Below are 16,488 nucleotides of genomic sequence, written 5' to 3'. Positions count from 1 at the left end.
GCTAAATTACAAATATAAGTACGGGCATATATTGATTTGTCCACACGCCTTTGTGTATTTTGGATCTTAATTGCAAAATCATTTTTCAAAGCGTAAGCCCTAATTACATTCTCCGCGGCTACTAAATTAGGGAAATTTTGACTCAAGAAAGGAATTACAATATCTTCTTCTCCAACAACACTCTTAACCCTTGTCTCACTACTATCATGCATAAACTCACTACTTTCATGCAAAACATCATTTTCAAACCTATCTTCACTAACAAAACATCTTCATCACAATCATCACCAAGATTCAGATAATCTACGTTATGATTACGCGAGCAACTACCACTAACATCAATAACTTCATTAATTACAACATTATGAACAACTTTATCATTTCTTTTCAAAATTTTTCTACCTACAAATCTAGCAAACATCTTATCTATTATGAAAACAAGAAAAAGCAAAAAATGTAGCTTACCCAATGAAAATTAGTGAGTAAGGATGAACAAAAGTAATAAATCCCCAAATTTGCTCTCCAATTTGACAAATGTGGCACAAAAACACAATTATGATCACTTAGGGTTATAAATTGCAAGTACAGTCCTTACGCGTTTAATATCCGCGAAAAGGAGAGACGTTCCGTGCAAAATATCTGCGAAAAGAAAAGTTTCGGCGCTTAGTATCCGTGGAAGACAAATCCTGGCCATTGGATGCACGGAAAATGATGTCGGTTAACAGTTCATTGTCAGACCCAAACATACCTTTAATATCTTTTTAACATTTCTAAGTTGCCACATGTAAAAAATTAAATTATTAAATTCACATTAAAAAACAAAAACCCAACTTTAATGTGAATTTTTGCCGAGACTTTGGTGTTTTGTTGGTGCATACACATGAACTCACAATATTCCCAAGTTTATTCTCTCCCAAGTTCCTCCTCTAAATCCTCTCCATGTGGTTGCAAAACACTCTCCGCGTTCACAAACCCCTGTCCAAAATCTACTTCAACTTATAAGTTCTAATCTCATCTGGGCATTTCTGGGTGACTTATAAGTCATTATGCAGTCTTCAACTGTGAGTCAAGAACCCATCTTTCCCTTAAATCTTGTACATAAATTAGCTGATTTTGCATTTGATTCTAACTTAACTTGTCTTAATTCAAATGGGGTTTCTCCAAAGTTGTCTAATTTTGCTTGTTTTGATAAATTTGGTGATAACAATGTGAACTTTAAGGCTTCTTTGTGTGTTAGTAATGCTAAAGTTTCGAACTTTAAGAAGTTTGTAAGTCAGTTTAATAGTTTTGTTAGGTTTCATTGTGAAAAGATTCAAATTGGGTTTCCTTTTAGTGGGAATAATAGTGTTGAGGATGGTAATGGATTGGGAGGGAATGGGAATGATGGTGTTGAGGATGTGGGGGTAAATTTGAATGTTGTGGACTCGAAAACCCTGAAAAGAGTGCTTATTTTGATGAGTGATACTGGTGGGGGTCATCGAGCTTCGGCTGAGGCTATAAAGGCTGCATTTAATCAAGAATTCGGGGATAAGTATGAGGTTAGTTGTGGACTATGATGTATAGGTTTGATCAAGATTGAAGTATTGATAATTCGATTAATGTATATTTTGGTTGATTATGTTGTGCTTTATGAAGAGTGTTTGCTGCAGGTGTTTGTCACTGATTTGTGGACAGATCATACTCCTTGTCCTTTTAATCAACTGCCAAGGAGCTATAATTTTTTGGTGAAACATGGGTCTTTGTGGAGGGTGACATACTACGGGTCAGCTCCAAAAGTGATCCATCAACCGTATTTTGCTATAACTTCAGCATTTGTAGCTCGGTAAGGCCATGTTCGTTAAGTTTTAGCTATATCAATATCACCTTTTAGCTGGTGTATTTAGCAAAAGAAAAAAGGAAAAAAACTTTTAGCTAGTGCCAAGACTAATGCTAGTGATTAGATTCAGTCTGAAATTTCAATCTAAAAGTTTTGATCCAGAGGAGTATATTTAATTTTGTAATTAATTTATTGTGTGCTACTGCGATGGGGCCTTTTTTCGTACTAGATAAACTTGTGAATGTGTGTGCGTGTGTAGAGGCTTAAATTCATAGGTATTGTAAGTAATGTCTTAGCCAACAGTAGTTTCGCGCATAATTTGGTGATCCATTTTTCTGCTTTATGGATAGTTCCTCAACCTCTTGGAAAGAAACTCTGATTTCGTTTTCGGTTGTTAAATATAATGGCACAAGTTTCCTGTCAGTCGTTAGGGCTCAAATACGTAGATTCCAACAAATTTCTATGCATTGCAATTGTCACTTAAAGTAGCACTTTAAAGTTAGGCATTCCAAGATGATGCTCTGTTTGGTCAGGAAAATTAGAATGAGGTAGAAACGGAATGAGAAGTTGTGAAATGAAAAAATTAAAAGGGAGAGAAGGATGTTGAATGAAGGACGAGAAAAAGAGAGTAAAAGAGTGCACATTTTCTATGATTAGGGTTGTGAAGAAAATAGGTAGAAAGGAGATAGAGCATTCATTAGGTGAATTGGTAGTTTGAGCTCTATTTTAAAGCGACAGGAATGGAATGGCCAATGGATGATTTATGTTAACCTACATAAAGTACAAATTATATTCCATATTCTCCCAAGTTCATCCTCTCCAACAAAACAAAGCGCGAGGGTATTTTACAAGTAGTTACGCAGGCAGAATGAACCTTTGTTATATTTTATGTTGTCGCTTAATTTCATTGTATTGTATTTCACAGAGAGGTCGCTGCAGGTTTGATGAAATACCAGCCAGATATAATAATTAGCGTACATCCATTGATGCAGCATGTTCCACTTCGTATCTTGAGGTCTAAAGGTCTGCTTGATAAAATAGTGTTCACAACTGTAATTACAGACTTGAGCACCTGTCATCCTACATGGTAATCTCTACAACATATTTAGCTTACTCTATGGTAATTTTCAGGGTAGATTTGAATTTAAATACTGTACGTGCTTATACATGAACAGGTTTCATAAGCTAGTGACGAGATGCTATTGTCCAAGTAATGAGGTGGCAAAAAGGGCACTAAAAGCAGGTCTTCAATCCTCTCAAATTAAAATATTTGGCCTTCCTGTGAGACCTTCATTTGTCAAAGCTGTTCGCCCGAAGGTTTGCCATTATGATTTTTTTTGCAGTAGAATTGTGTTGCATGAGGAATAATAAAATAACCCTGAACACCTAAGAGGTCTTGCTCTAGCGTTATAGCCCTCACTCCCTTCCTTTACCGAAGGCTGCGCGTTTAAGACTGGTTGTAGGAAAAATGGGCGTGTGTTTAAATAGCAAAAATGGAAAACTTCGAACTTGTGCAGAACTTGCAGGTCTTCTTTTCCTAGATAGTAATCTGTTGATCAAGTCAGGAGAAGAAATTTAGATAACGTGTGTTACTAGGGCCTTTAACCGTGTTCCAGAATTCAACAAAAGGAACTTCGATAATTCTTTGTCACTAGGTTCTTAATCCATCCTCTAGCTATTCCGATACTACTGAGTTCTCAAGTTTGATAAGTAAAACCAGAAAAATATAAATGAATATGAAAGTCATGTTTTCATTTAATTGTGAGACCTCTCTTATTCTTACAAAGTTGTCACCATATATATCTCTCTAAACCAACCTAATTTTCTATAAATTCATGAAATTTTTTTCTTTCTTATGTAGTGGATGAGTTGAATGGGTCACTTCGTACAAGAAGGGCTGCAATTTGGGTAGATAATATTATATATATATATATATATGAGTCAGGAGATCTAATTTTTCATTTTATTAAATGACATGAAACATGCCCGTGACTATTGGTACATTGTACAAATAAATTTTTTTATTGATGGGGCAGATGATCGATATTTTAATAGGCTTCATATGATTAACCTTTGCATGAGTGTAAGCTGGGGGCCGGATGATGTTATATAAAAAATATGTAAAGCCAAAGGTGATACCACAATATGTAGCAATACTAAGAACATGATAATGAGAGTTACACAAAGTGTTCGACAGTAAAGACTGTTGACACGTCGACTGCTAAATTATGTTGACCATTTCTTAGCATCCATTTTTGTTATATGTTTATTTGTTTTGATTAAAATCGTAAGTTGCGAGTCCTTTTACATGTTATTGTAGACTGCCATTTGACTAGTCAGATTATTTGTTTCATTCTTGGATGATTCCAGCGAGTATATTACTTTTCATGCTATTCCTTATTTCTCATTTAATATGAGAATATGAAATTATATTTTCCGTCATAAACTATAGGATGAACTGAGGAAAGACCTCGGAATGGATGTGGATCTTCCTGCTGTGCTGCTAATGGGTGGTGGGGAAGGGATGGGTCCTATTGAAACTACTGCTCGGGCACTTGGGGACTCATTATATGATGAAAATCTTGGTGCCCCAGTAGGTCAGGTACTGGTGATATGTGGTCGTAACAAAAAGCTAGCCAGCAGATTACTTGCTATTGATTGGAAGATTCCCGTTCAGGTATATATAATCCAACACTTTCAAAATCAAATAGTTTATGATGTTTAAGATTCCACTCAGTGGTCAGTGTTTTTTGTCCTTGTATCCACATGGGATTACTCCTGAATAATTTGATTTTAGTAGAGATTGTTATCTTTTAAGACAAATTTTAGCAATTCTTTATGTCTTCGTATTATGCTTTACATGCTCTCATAGTTGTATATAATCTTTCATACACACTCTATATTAGTTCTTGTGTATACTTCTATGTTGCTCCTATTGAAAAAGAAGTATACATAAATTAATTATGATCAAAGAATATCTGGTATATATAAGCTTTTTTGAAAAAATTTAGGTGAAGGGTTTTGTCACGAAGATGGAGGAATGCATGGAGGCTTGTGATTGCATAATTACCAAGGTAGACTTACATAGATGTTATATATATTCATAGTTTTGTACTGGCTTTTCTTTTCTCATGTCGAATCATTGCTGTTGTTCGATCATCTGGTCTCTCCTGTAGGCTGGTCCAGGGACTATAGCTGAAGCCATGATTAGAGGCCTCCCCATTATCTTAAATGATTACATTGCAGGACAGGTATAGAACTCAAGAAGCTATAATTCTGTTTTAATGTTACAATTTTGTACCTACTACTTGAATTTCATTACAATCGTTGACATGTTTCTTTTGTCTTGAAAGTATATTTCGTTATGTCTTACACTTTTGAATCCACTAAATAAAATAAAAGGCCAGCATTTTTTTTACACCAGCAAAAGGTTGACAGTAATTTTTAAATAAACCTTATATATAGCAAATCTCTTTTAGGTCGACACTGGAGTCTTTATGATGACTTGAAATGTAAAAAACCAATGCCTCAAGAGCCGGGACACAATTTTAAAGTTTTTAATTACTTCATAGAAGGGAAAGTGACAGTGAGGCGTGAGGCTTTTGCTCTTTTCACTGTTACAACATAAATATATGTAAAATAAAGTATGTATATCCACTCATGATTTCTTATATATGTATTACAATTTACTGTGCAAACTTGTGCATGATGTACATTATAATTTGTACGGGTGTTGAAGCTCTACAAAGATGATTTTCTTAATGGTCCCTGAACTCGTGTTGCAGGAAGTTGGAAACGTACCATACGTGGTGGAAAATGGATGGGGGAAATTCTCAAAATCACCTAAAGAGATAGCTTCTATCGTCTCTCAGTGGTTTGGTCCGAAAGCAGACGAGCTTCATGCCATGTCTCAAAAAGCACTGAGACTGGCAAGACCAGACGCAGTGTTTAAAATCGTCCACGATCTGGACGAGCTAGTGAGACAGAAAAGCCTTGTGCCTAAGTACTCGAAAACCTAAAACCACGTTCATTACATATTTTTGTTCGAGTTTATAGTGGTCCTTTGGAAGAGGAAAAAATGTCTGTTCTAACATGCGATTTCATGTTGGATCATCATACGGGAATTGTAGAGCGTAGTCTTGATTCATTCCAGAAACACGAATTATTGTCTGGGAAAGAATTACAGGGAAGCAGTAGTACTAGTACTCATGAGAAGAGTCCATTGTATTGAATACTACTTTAATTCACATTCATAATTTTCTCTCAATAGCTTTGGAATCAAATAAATTATTCATGAAATTACTTGGTTATCAAAATTGGAAATACAATATGCCGGTTGATAATGAAAAATATTCATCTATTAAAGTTGGCGATTATTAAGTTATGATTGTTGTAAACTTGCAATAGAGAGATTAGAGAACTTATTTGTCCTTCAAAAAACATTTCAAACTCAATTAATTATATACTAATAAATAAATGGTACAGAATACAACCAAGTCGTTGATTAATAAATTTATGTGTGTTAATATATAAAAATATAAAAGCCATTTTTTTAATAATTATGCTTATATGCTTTACAAATGATATAAATAAACTTGTATATAATCTGTACTATACACGGTTATTTTTATCGTTATATATTTTAAAAATAATTTTAATATATTATTATTGAGATTCGAACATTATCCCTTGTATAATAATTTTACAATGCACAATTATTTTTATTATTATATATTGTATATTAGAAATTTAATATGTTGCTGATAGGATTCAAAATTTATAACCTTTTATTAATAATTTTTAAGATTATATTTAACGGTTCTCATCAATCTAATATAACGGTTCTGAATTAAATGATTAAAAAATAACAACCAAAATTTTAATATTTCGTATTTAATATAATAGTTTAGAATGATATACGTTCAAACAAATTTCCGAACCGAGAATCAAGTCTTCTAGTAACCAATTGAAATTATAAAAATGAAAATTGGATGATTGCCTATGACCCGACCCGATCCGAAACAAAGATGCAATCACAAACCGACTCGGAGAAGGTTTTCTTTTGCTATTTTTTCCTATAAATACAAAGAGCGACGAGACGAGAAAGAGAAGAGCGAAAAGCAAGACAACTATGGAGGTGGATAAAACGACGTCGTTGGCAATAGGAAGAGCAACAATGGAAAGCATATCGGAAAGACTGTCGGAGCTAGAAGATTTATACTTTCCCAAAGCTGTTGAATCTGCAACCGTCAATCCTTCTCAACGCAAGTCCCTCCTCCTCGACCTCCTCTCTCGCGACGTCCCCGTCTTCTTAGGTAGGTATCCTCGTGTTTTCGATAAATTAATACTCGATAAATTAATTTCGTATCTCGAGTAATGAATAAAATTTTCGGTCCCGGAATAATAAGGATAATTTAGTTATCCTCGGTAAATAAATAAAATTTTACAGTCCTGGAATATTTATAGAGTAATACTGGAGAGATTAGTAACTGTAGAGGTAAATGAATAAAATTTTACGGTCTGGTAATTTTTTTAGAGTAATAGTGAATAAATTAATTAGGTTTCGATAGGTTAATAAAATTAAGAGCTATTTAGTATTTACACACACGTTATTAAATTGCAATGCTACTGTGTATATGCTTGTTTTTACTTATTGTAGCTACTTATGTGTAATTGCTGAGAGTTTGTGCGTATTTTCGAGTTTTTTGCTCTTAATGAAAGGTCTTGCTTGTTGCGTAATTATTGATAATGTGTGTGCACGAGGGGCTGAAAGAATTTAAATAGATACTTTAGCTGTTGTTAAAACGCAAGCACGCATAGTAGCACACCGGTTATGTGTAATTGCTGAAAATTATGTACATATGATCAAGTGTGAAATAGTAACTAGCTGATTAAAAGTCTCGTTATTAGGTAATTAGAGGTGGTGTTTGTGTTGGTTCAATACGAATGTGCTTTGATTTGTTTATTAATTTTGTTTGCTTCAATTTTTAGAAAGATATGGAGCGCAATTGAAGTTCGAGGAGCTGGAGGAATTTGATGTGTTGAGAGATGATTATGAAGTGAAGTGGCATTTAGATCATTTAAGGAGTGTGATGAGACCGACGGATGAGGAATTAAAGTCGAGGTCAGCGAAGGTTAAGAATAGGAGGCGAGCTTACATGGATAAGTTGATATATGATGGGCAGTATTTTTCGGAGGATGCTATGAGGGAAAGAGAGCCATATTTGCATCATGAGTATGTCGGGCAGTATCAGGATCTTAGCGGGAGGAGAATGGCTAGACCGGGGGAGAGGTGGTCAGATACTTTGATGAGACGGGTTGATGAGGGGATTTTGGTGGCTAAGATTAGGAGGGAACAACAGAGGTTGGGTGTGGCTCAGAAGGATTGGGTTGGGAATGAGATGGAATTGCGACAAGAGGAAGTAGAAGAAGAAGAAAGTGAAGAAGAAGAAGAAGAAGAAGAGAGTGAAGAAGATGAAGAAGAAGAAAGCAGGAAGGGTGGCAATGCTATCGGAAATTCCCATAAGCCAGAGGTAATTTCTCTAAATAAAACTAATGTCTGTTTGTGTTGTGTTTTTATCATATATATATTGCTGTATTATTTATAAACAACTCTGCAATTCTGCATGTTCGTATGTCATTCCATTTGTATTGGGCTATTTATGCTATTGTAAGCACTAGTAAATGTTTGAAATTCATTATTAGAACATTGATGACTCAAGACACTCACAAATGTGTAGGGCTTACAATTGAGTGTTGGTTAAGGCTTTCTTGAGTTCTGAAAGGCTGCAGCAAAGCCTTCCCCTGTTCAAATTTGTCTTTCTCCTGTAGATTAAGTTTGATTTGATGTTAGACAATTGCTCCACATGCTCTCACAAATTTCCTTGCCATTGTATTGTGTTCGGTTGGAGTGAATGGAATGAGGCCGAGATGGAATGAAATAGGGGAATAGGATAGAATGAATTAAGGTTGAATACTGGATTTGAATGCTCATCTTCATTTTTCTGGTCACTGAGTACTTACAATGTCTGCTTGAGTTGGCTACCATATTCTTTAGCTCAGCTTGATGCTCTACAATCCAGTTCTAATTTTTGTTTACTTACATCTTAATGCTTGATATATGTAGGTCCTCTCGACAAGACACGATATCAGCAACACCCAACCCACAACTGTAATGCCTGATCAGGGAGTCCAGTTATCGGAAGAGGAAATGCAAGATCGAATGGATCAATTCACTCACATCATGCAGCAAAAGTTTATGTCAGGGGAAGATCACCAGCATCTAGATTATTCAAAAATAGACAAGGACGAGACTTTAGATGATCACTGGATGAGGGAGGCAAATCAAGATGCTGAAGAGAAATACTTCGACGATGATTAAGAAGACGTCTAAATGTTTGCTTGTATTTCTCATGTTTGCTATAGCATCTCTTCTGATCCTAATCTTCATTTTGTTCAGCTGTATGTGTATATTAGTGAAGCAACTCTCTTTAGCTAGTATGGTTCAGCCAGTTTGAGGATTGAATCCTAGTGGACACTTATTGCTGTTCTACTTATTTTTGCATATGCATAAGGTTGGAAAACTAGGATCTAAATCATTCTACTGCAGTGGAAATCAATTAATTTGTAGTTTTGTACCTTGCAATAATATCTTGTTTGCCACTGGATTCATTCGTACAGCTGCATTTTACTTTACAGCTGCTATTCCATATGATAAATCATAAATCTGCAACACAATTCTTAATTTTTACTTTTGTTTAAAAAAAAGTTCAAACCAGTTTCAAAAGGTTGCAAGGATTTTTTTAAATATAATTAATCTATTTGTTCTTTAAACTTGATAGTAATATCGCGTTACTGAAATTGGTTTCAAAATAACTCCCAATATGAACTGGCTAATTATAATTTATGGGAAGCATATTAATGCAAGATGTGTACATTATTTTATAAAAATTATTATCAATCAAATCTTGTCAATTATCATTTGGTACCTATTTTGAGTACATATTTTTGGAACCTTTATCATTTCTCTTAATTTTAAATTAACTTTAAATGATGTTTCCGTTGACATACAAAATAATATCGAAGTAAAATCATTATTCTCCGCCCTGTTTAACGTAAGGTATTTAGGGAATTCAAAATATCTATATTTTACCATTAACGCTGCCATTTTTTTATTATTTGATCAAAAAAATTAATTATCATTATATTACTACTGCTAAAAAAAATTTAAAATTAATATAATTGTATTTATTGTTCATATTTTAATATATTTTCTTTTGTGTATATATAAAGGCTGGCTTTTAAAATGCTGATGCAAGTATAGAATCACAGTGTTGCTACTTGTCCCCGCCGGTATATTTGGTCCCAAAACCGGCACCAACGGTGACTCTCTCTCTCTCTCTCTCTCTCTCTCTCTCTCTCCCTCTCTCTCGCTCTTTATATACACACAACTCTCTTTACTAATTAGGTTAAATTTGGGGCTCAATTGAATAGTTGCTAGGGCATATTTAAATTCAATTGGAGAGATGTATGGAAAAAGAGGGGGAGAGATAGGGCAAGCTAATCGGAAGAGGATTAATGATGTGCTTGACAAGCATTTGGAGAGATCTTCGCCGTCTTCGTCGAAAGGGGGAGTGAGTTTGAAGAGTAAAGATCGGTTGGCGATGTTGATTGGGGAGAAGAAGACTTCTGTTGAGCTTAAAGCAGGTGGTTTGTGTGTTTTTGTTTGTAAAGATTGGATCTTTGGTTTGGTGGTTGTGAAAAGTTGAGGTTTTGTGTGTGTGTGTTTGTGTGGTGTGTGTGTGTTTTGGGTTTTGAGAGAGAGAGAGAGGGAGAGAGAGAGGGAAAGAAAGAGAGGGAGGAAGGGCGAGTGTAGCTGTAACTAAAAATTGAATCTTGAATTGGAGAGAGAGAGGGAGGGAGAGTGTAGCTGTAACTAAAAATTGAATCTTGAATTGGAGAGAGGGAGGGAGAGAGAGAGGGAGGGAGGGAGAGTGTAGCTGTAACTAAAAATTGAATCTTGAATTGGAGAGAGAGAGAGAGTAGCTGTAACCAAGAAGTGTGAGAGAGGGGTAGGGGGAGAGAGAGAGAGAGAGAGAGAGAGGGAGGGAGGGAGGGAGGGAGGGAGGGTGTAGCTGTAACTAAAAATTGACTCTTGAATTGGAGAGAGGGAGAGAGAGAGAGTAGCTGTAACCAAGAAGTGTGAGAGAGGGGGTAGGGGGAGAGAGAGTGTACCTGTAACCAAGAAGTGTGAGAGAGGGGGTAGGGGGAGAGAGAGTAGCTGTAATTAAAAACTGAATTTTGAATTGGAGAGAGAGAGTAGCTGTAACTAAGAAGAGAGGGAGAGAGGGAGGGAGGGAGGGAGAGTAGCTGCAACTAAAAGTTGAATCTTGAATTGGGGTGAATGTGGAAAGTTGATTTTTTTTTAGTAGAGGTAGTTGGTATTTTTTAATACATATGCATATGTGTAATATATTGTATGTGTGTTAAATTGGGATGAGCATGAAAAGTCGAGTTCTTTGAGTAGTTATGATGTGGGACTTTATGGTTTATGGATTGATTATATGGAACTAGGATGATTTTGGTTGCTGTTGAATCATTGATAGACTGTATCTGTTTTGCGTATATCAATGTAAGAAATACAGTGATCTAAAATGTTGCATCGAAAATTTAGCCCCCACTTGCATATCTATAATGTCATTTGTAGTTCATTGCTGTTTTAAAATGAAATTGGAAATCTTACATTGTTTATTTAATGTATTAAATAATTGTGAATGCATCTTTTGTTTGGGGTGGCTGGGTGATACATGGATGTCATTTGCCATTTGGAACTATGGATACCATTTCAAATAATTATGCTTTTTGTATACATTTTGCATGGCTGGGATTTTTTTCCCTTGTATTAATGATAGACATAACAATTGAAAATGAATACATTATCTGAAGTATACTAGGATGCTTTTACTCCTAATGGTAACTTTAGAGGTCGAGTATATAATTTGTGTTCTATTTGTTTGCAACAAGCACCAAGTGAAAGTCAGGTCCTCACATCTACGATCCAAGTGTCATATAAATATGCTCCCTCATGACTTGGCCAATAGGTTAGTTGTTTTTCCCTAAATGTATCTTCACTAAGCCTTAATTTATTTGCTAATTTTTCATTTAGTTGTTGGAAGGGAAAAGGCCGGGAAAGCAATCCACAATAACAAATCACACCTTTTCTTTAGCGGGGATGTTTTTTTGTGCCGTATCAGATAATGTTCTTTTGATACTCTGAAGTTTAAAATTCTTCTAATGTGTGTTGCACCTTAAAGTTGGTTCCTTGAGTTAATGGCTTCTTATTGACCGAGTTCGAATCTCAGTGAAGCACAGTACTTCACATTGCTGTGTTATTGTTGACCAGCCTGAAAATGTGTTTTATATATGGTTTTTTAAGTGATACATGTTTGCACTGTTTTTAAGTTATCTTAAGGATCTATTTGCTTACTTCACTGTGATTAAGTTTCTAGTATAATAACTTAGCTGCTTTTATCTCGGGGCCTCTCTTCTTGCGCAGAACTCCAGTAAATAAGTGCACTTTCTGTGTTGCTATAATGTCTATATATGTTTGGTGGCCTCTTTATATCTCTATACTGTATATTTTAAAAACATTATCAATTATCGTCATATTTACTGGTTTTTTTTGTTTGCAACTACATTAGAGGAATCTGAAACCGATAGCGAGGAATCAGATGTTAGCGGTTCTGATGGGGATGACTCGTCATGGATTTCTTGGTTTTGCAATTTGCGGGGAAATGAGTTCTTCTGTGAAGTTGATGAGGATTACATTCAAGATGATTTTAATCTTTGTGGATTAAGCAGCCAAGTCCCGTACTATGATCATGCACTTGATCTGATTTTGGATGCTGAGTCCTCTAATGGTAAATCTATCTGGACAGCTTTAGTCTATTACTGTGTGAACAATTTGATTTTTTTGCTTCCAGTAGCTTATCTTTAACTTTGAGGTTTTGCTTTTACATTCCATCTTTTAAAATTTGTTTGATGCTTGTTTGGGTGTTGGAAATATACAAATTAATTTACAGCAGCTCTTAAATATAAAACTATGGTCGGTGTAATATGTAGGTGATATGTTTACAGAAGAGCAGCATGAATTAGTTGAATCAGCCGCAGAGATGCTTTATGGTCTTATCCATGTCCGATATGTGTTGACAACTAAAGGGCAGGCTGCTATGGTGAGCCTCTTTTCTTGATCTTAGCATCGGTTGACTTTTACTTCTTTAGATATCATTATTGGCAATGGCTGGCTATCTGCAGATGGAGAAGTACAAGAATGCCGAGTTTGGTAGATGCCCTAGAGTTTACTGCTCCGGACAACCCTGCCTAGCTGTTGGCCAATCAGATATTCCCCGACAATCCACTGTAAAAATTTATTGTCCAAAGTGTGAAGATATATATGCCCCTCGATCCAGGTTTCAAGAAAGTATCCTTTGATTTAAATCATCTCACAGCTAACACCTGGCAGCACTAATGTGCATATCTATACTATATACTATAATAATCGAAATGGGGTATAATTTGTAATTTGGTTAACCCTTATTTTGGTTATCCATTTTCATCACTACCGTCAGATCTTCTACATCAAATAATCAGAACCGTTAGATCCAAATACTAAAAAATACACTACACAATGTCTCAGGTTCGAATCCCGTCAATAACAAACATTTATATTATTATTTATAAAGATACACATAAGTTATCAGGTTCGAATCCCGTCAACAACGAACATTTATATTATTATTTATAAAGATACATATAAGTTCTCAGGTTCGAATCCCGTTAACAACAAACATTTATATTATTATTTATAAAGAATTAAAAATAAATTTTTCAGGTTCGAATCTTAACAAAAACAAACATTTACATTATTATTTATAAATAAGATCCCATCAATGATTATACTATTCATACTATGTAAACTTAACTTGAAATTATAGATAATGAAATTATAATTATATAATCATTATTTAGTATTTAATTATTTATATAAAATTCTAATAAAATTATATAAAATAAAAATAAAAATATATAAATATTAATCAAGACCCGTGCATCGCACGGACCGTAAGCTAGTAAATTATAATGTTTAGACATGTTGTTATATCCCTTCTCAATTGATATTTGCTTAAAGAGGAAAGACGTAGTCATACAGTAATTTAACATGACTTCCATTATATGCAACCTCCATTCTGGAGTATATTTTTTATTTTCTTATAGCTCATATCTGCACAGCACTTTGAAGGATTTGAATAATAATTAGTATGTTGCCTGCCCGCATGTTTTGCATGATATTTCCTTGCCACCGGGTTTGGGCAAGTTGTAATGTAGATAATTCTATTTAAGATTGCTCATTATTATTTTCCCACAAACTTTCTTTAACTTTATCTAGACCTCGATGGAGCCTATTTTGGAACGACATTCCCTCACCTGTTTTTGATGACCTACGGGAATCTCAAACCTCAGAAGACATTGCAGAGCTATATTCCTAAAGTATTTGGTTTCAAAGTCCACAAACCATGATGCTTGCAGTCTTAATTGGGATGGATGTTTCCTTCTGCTTCTTGAAGCGGCATTCCTTAGTTTTCTTACAGGCAAGATGGTGATGCTGCTATTGCTGAGATGCCCCTCGGAGTAGCAGATCACAGACGACAACAGTTCTCATGTTAGGATAGTGTTTTGAGGGGGATCAGTTTTAAATTCCTAAATTGTAGTTGACTTCCATTTTTCAGTTACCGTGTCTTCTCTACCGAGTATCATTTTGTATTTTTTTTTAAATTTATCCTTTTTTTTAAATATATATTTACATATACTTTATGATTCTGAGACCGGATCATATATCATCGGTTCCTATGTTTTGACTTTCGTGGATTACTCGCCTGAACGTGAAATCGGAACTATCCGATTTCACCTGAATTATATAGTCTGAACGTCCAACTGCATTGCAGATTACAGGAAAGAGATGTGTCGAAAAGTAATACTCAAAGCTTGTACTTCATATGCATGGATGGATAGTTGTAAGATCAACCATACTCACGCTCTCATCCTTGAGTTTTTAGCGATATGATAACCGGAATACTATTCTTCATGAGAATTTCTTATCGATATCACTCAACGATCAATTATTTTAGATTTTCCGCTATTTGTTAGTCATGGAAAGTCTTGGTGGCTGCTTACGAAAACTCATATGCTTCTTCTTGCTAAAGAGGTTCGAATAATACCGTAAAATCATTATGTCTGTGAGCACATATTAGAAGTTTAATTGTTAATTTTTTATCAACTTTTTATTTTTATCAACTTTTTACTCGTGTAAACGTCCTGTGAGCACAAAAATTTCGTCTATAAAAATATGCCAAATTTATAGACACAAATATGCTTATTTTGCTTATTCTCTAAATGGATAAAGTAAATATACAATAATCCCTATAATAATAATACAATCTGTTATCAGGGATAACATTTTGTACCGATCCGATAAATAGTCGATATATTTTGATCCAAATGTGTTTAATGGAACTCAATATTTTTGAATTCGGGTTTCAAACCCAAATTAATATCAAGTCGGAGTATGAATTTTGCCTTTAGCCAACCAAACCCGACTTGAAAACCGAAAGCCAAATTCAACCCGATTCGAACCGATCCGATTAAAAATCTATTGTGTGCTTCTATCATGTTATGTAATTACATATTTATATAACATTATATTATGTTTCAAACATATATTGAATTGTATAAAACATACGGGGCCTTATTTTCGTATACTAATTTTAAATAAATAATGTATTCATCATAATTTTATAGTTATATAATTTTTTTAAGATATTAATTCATCAGTATCCGAATTAAATCCGAATCTCATTCCAAATTTGAAAAATCCAACAAATTAAACTGAACTTACATTTTAAATATCCGGACACAATCCAAATCCAAACCAAAACATAACAGGCCGGGTTTAGTTTTTAAAATCTCACACGGACCTACCGTTTGGCATCCGAATTTAAAATCTGCGGGTCGAAATCGGAATTCAACAAGGACTAGAAGCAAATCTAGGGACAAATATTCTATGAATATAAAATAAATCAGCTTCAGTTAAAGTGTACGAGGTCACAACTATAATGTAATTAGGCTCCGTTTGGTATTGTTGTTACAGACAGTTACAACAGTTTTTTGCTGAAAAACTATCATAAAAATGTTTGGTAAATTGATGTTTGGTAAATTCTAAAAGCGGCTGTTATGGATAAAAAACTAAGGTTACTATTCGCTGTATTTATTGCTAAGGTTCGGGAGCTCAAGACCTTTAATGCCCGCTCTCATGTTTCATAGCTTAATTCCGCTCTTACGAGATGCCTACGTATCTCTGTGAATTAGAGAATCAAGCCAAAAAACGTAGTTCTGATTTGTGGGGTGAGACCCCTTATATAGATGTTGGTAGTCCTTGAATTGGACTTGGTATATGAGACTTGGTGATCAAGTCTCTGAATTAGAATGGACTTTGGAGTCATAAATAGTAGGAAACTAATTCCTTATCCTTCTAGGTCCCTTAGAGGCTAATCTGCAAGGATTTATGTCCTCATTTAGACTCTTTTCAATAGCTGATTTTTCCCTTATTAATTAATTAC

The 16,488-nt window shown here is 34.7% G+C and overlaps 3 protein-coding genes across 6 annotated transcripts; all 3 read left to right on the top strand.

Moving 5' to 3' along the window:
• The first annotated feature begins 848 nt into the window (after nt 1–848).
• Nucleotides 849–6,083, top strand: LOC141671974 (putative monogalactosyldiacylglycerol synthase, chloroplastic). Of its 3 annotated transcripts, XM_074478445.1 has the most exons (9): nt 851–1,061; nt 1,295–1,538; nt 1,650–1,822; nt 2,742–2,903; nt 2,992–3,133; nt 4,269–4,493; nt 4,828–4,890; nt 4,993–5,067; nt 5,602–6,083. In XM_074478445.1, the coding sequence occupies exons 2-9, from the start codon at nt 1,455–1,457 to the stop codon at nt 5,833–5,835; spliced, it is 1,158 nt and encodes a 385-aa protein (XP_074334546.1). In that variant the 5' UTR covers nt 851–1,061; nt 1,295–1,454; the 3' UTR covers nt 5,836–6,083. The 3 variants fall into 3 exon arrangements, with proteins under 3 accessions (XP_074334545.1, XP_074334546.1, XP_074334547.1); XM_074478444.1 differs by having other exon boundaries at nt 849–1,538; XM_074478446.1 differs by lacking the exon at nt 1,295–1,538.
• Nucleotides 6,084–6,807: 724 nt separating this feature from the next.
• Nucleotides 6,808–9,483, top strand: LOC141673049 (uncharacterized). The gene is made up of 3 exons (XM_074479778.1): nt 6,808–7,131; nt 7,808–8,349; nt 8,943–9,483. Exons 1-3 carry the CDS (start codon nt 6,948–6,950, stop codon nt 9,195–9,197), a joined length of 981 nt encoding a protein of 326 aa, XP_074335879.1. The 5' UTR covers nt 6,808–6,947; the 3' UTR covers nt 9,198–9,483.
• A 651-nt stretch (nt 9,484–10,134) lies between these two features.
• Nucleotides 10,135–14,692, top strand: LOC141671916 (putative casein kinase II subunit beta-4). 2 transcript variants are annotated; one of them, XM_074478357.1, is made up of 6 exons: nt 10,142–10,198; nt 10,310–10,522; nt 12,517–12,735; nt 12,938–13,047; nt 13,130–13,295; nt 14,262–14,692. In XM_074478357.1, the coding sequence occupies exons 2-6, from the start codon at nt 10,342–10,344 to the stop codon at nt 14,390–14,392; spliced, it is 807 nt and encodes a 268-aa protein (XP_074334458.1). In that variant the 5' UTR covers nt 10,142–10,198; nt 10,310–10,341; the 3' UTR covers nt 14,393–14,692. The 2 variants fall into 2 exon arrangements, with proteins under 2 accessions (XP_074334459.1, XP_074334458.1); XM_074478358.1 differs by having other exon boundaries at nt 10,135–10,522; nt 12,953–13,047.
• The last annotated feature ends 1,796 nt before the right edge of the window (nt 14,693–16,488 follow it).

This window comes from Apium graveolens, chromosome 7 (genome assembly GCF_009905375.1).
Source record: "Apium graveolens cultivar Ventura chromosome 7, ASM990537v1, whole genome shotgun sequence".
In the NCBI taxonomy this organism is placed as follows: domain Eukaryota; kingdom Viridiplantae; phylum Streptophyta; class Magnoliopsida; order Apiales; family Apiaceae; genus Apium; species Apium graveolens.
Note: the sequence above shows the minus strand (reverse complement) of the source record. Positions and strands in the feature narration are given on the sequence as shown.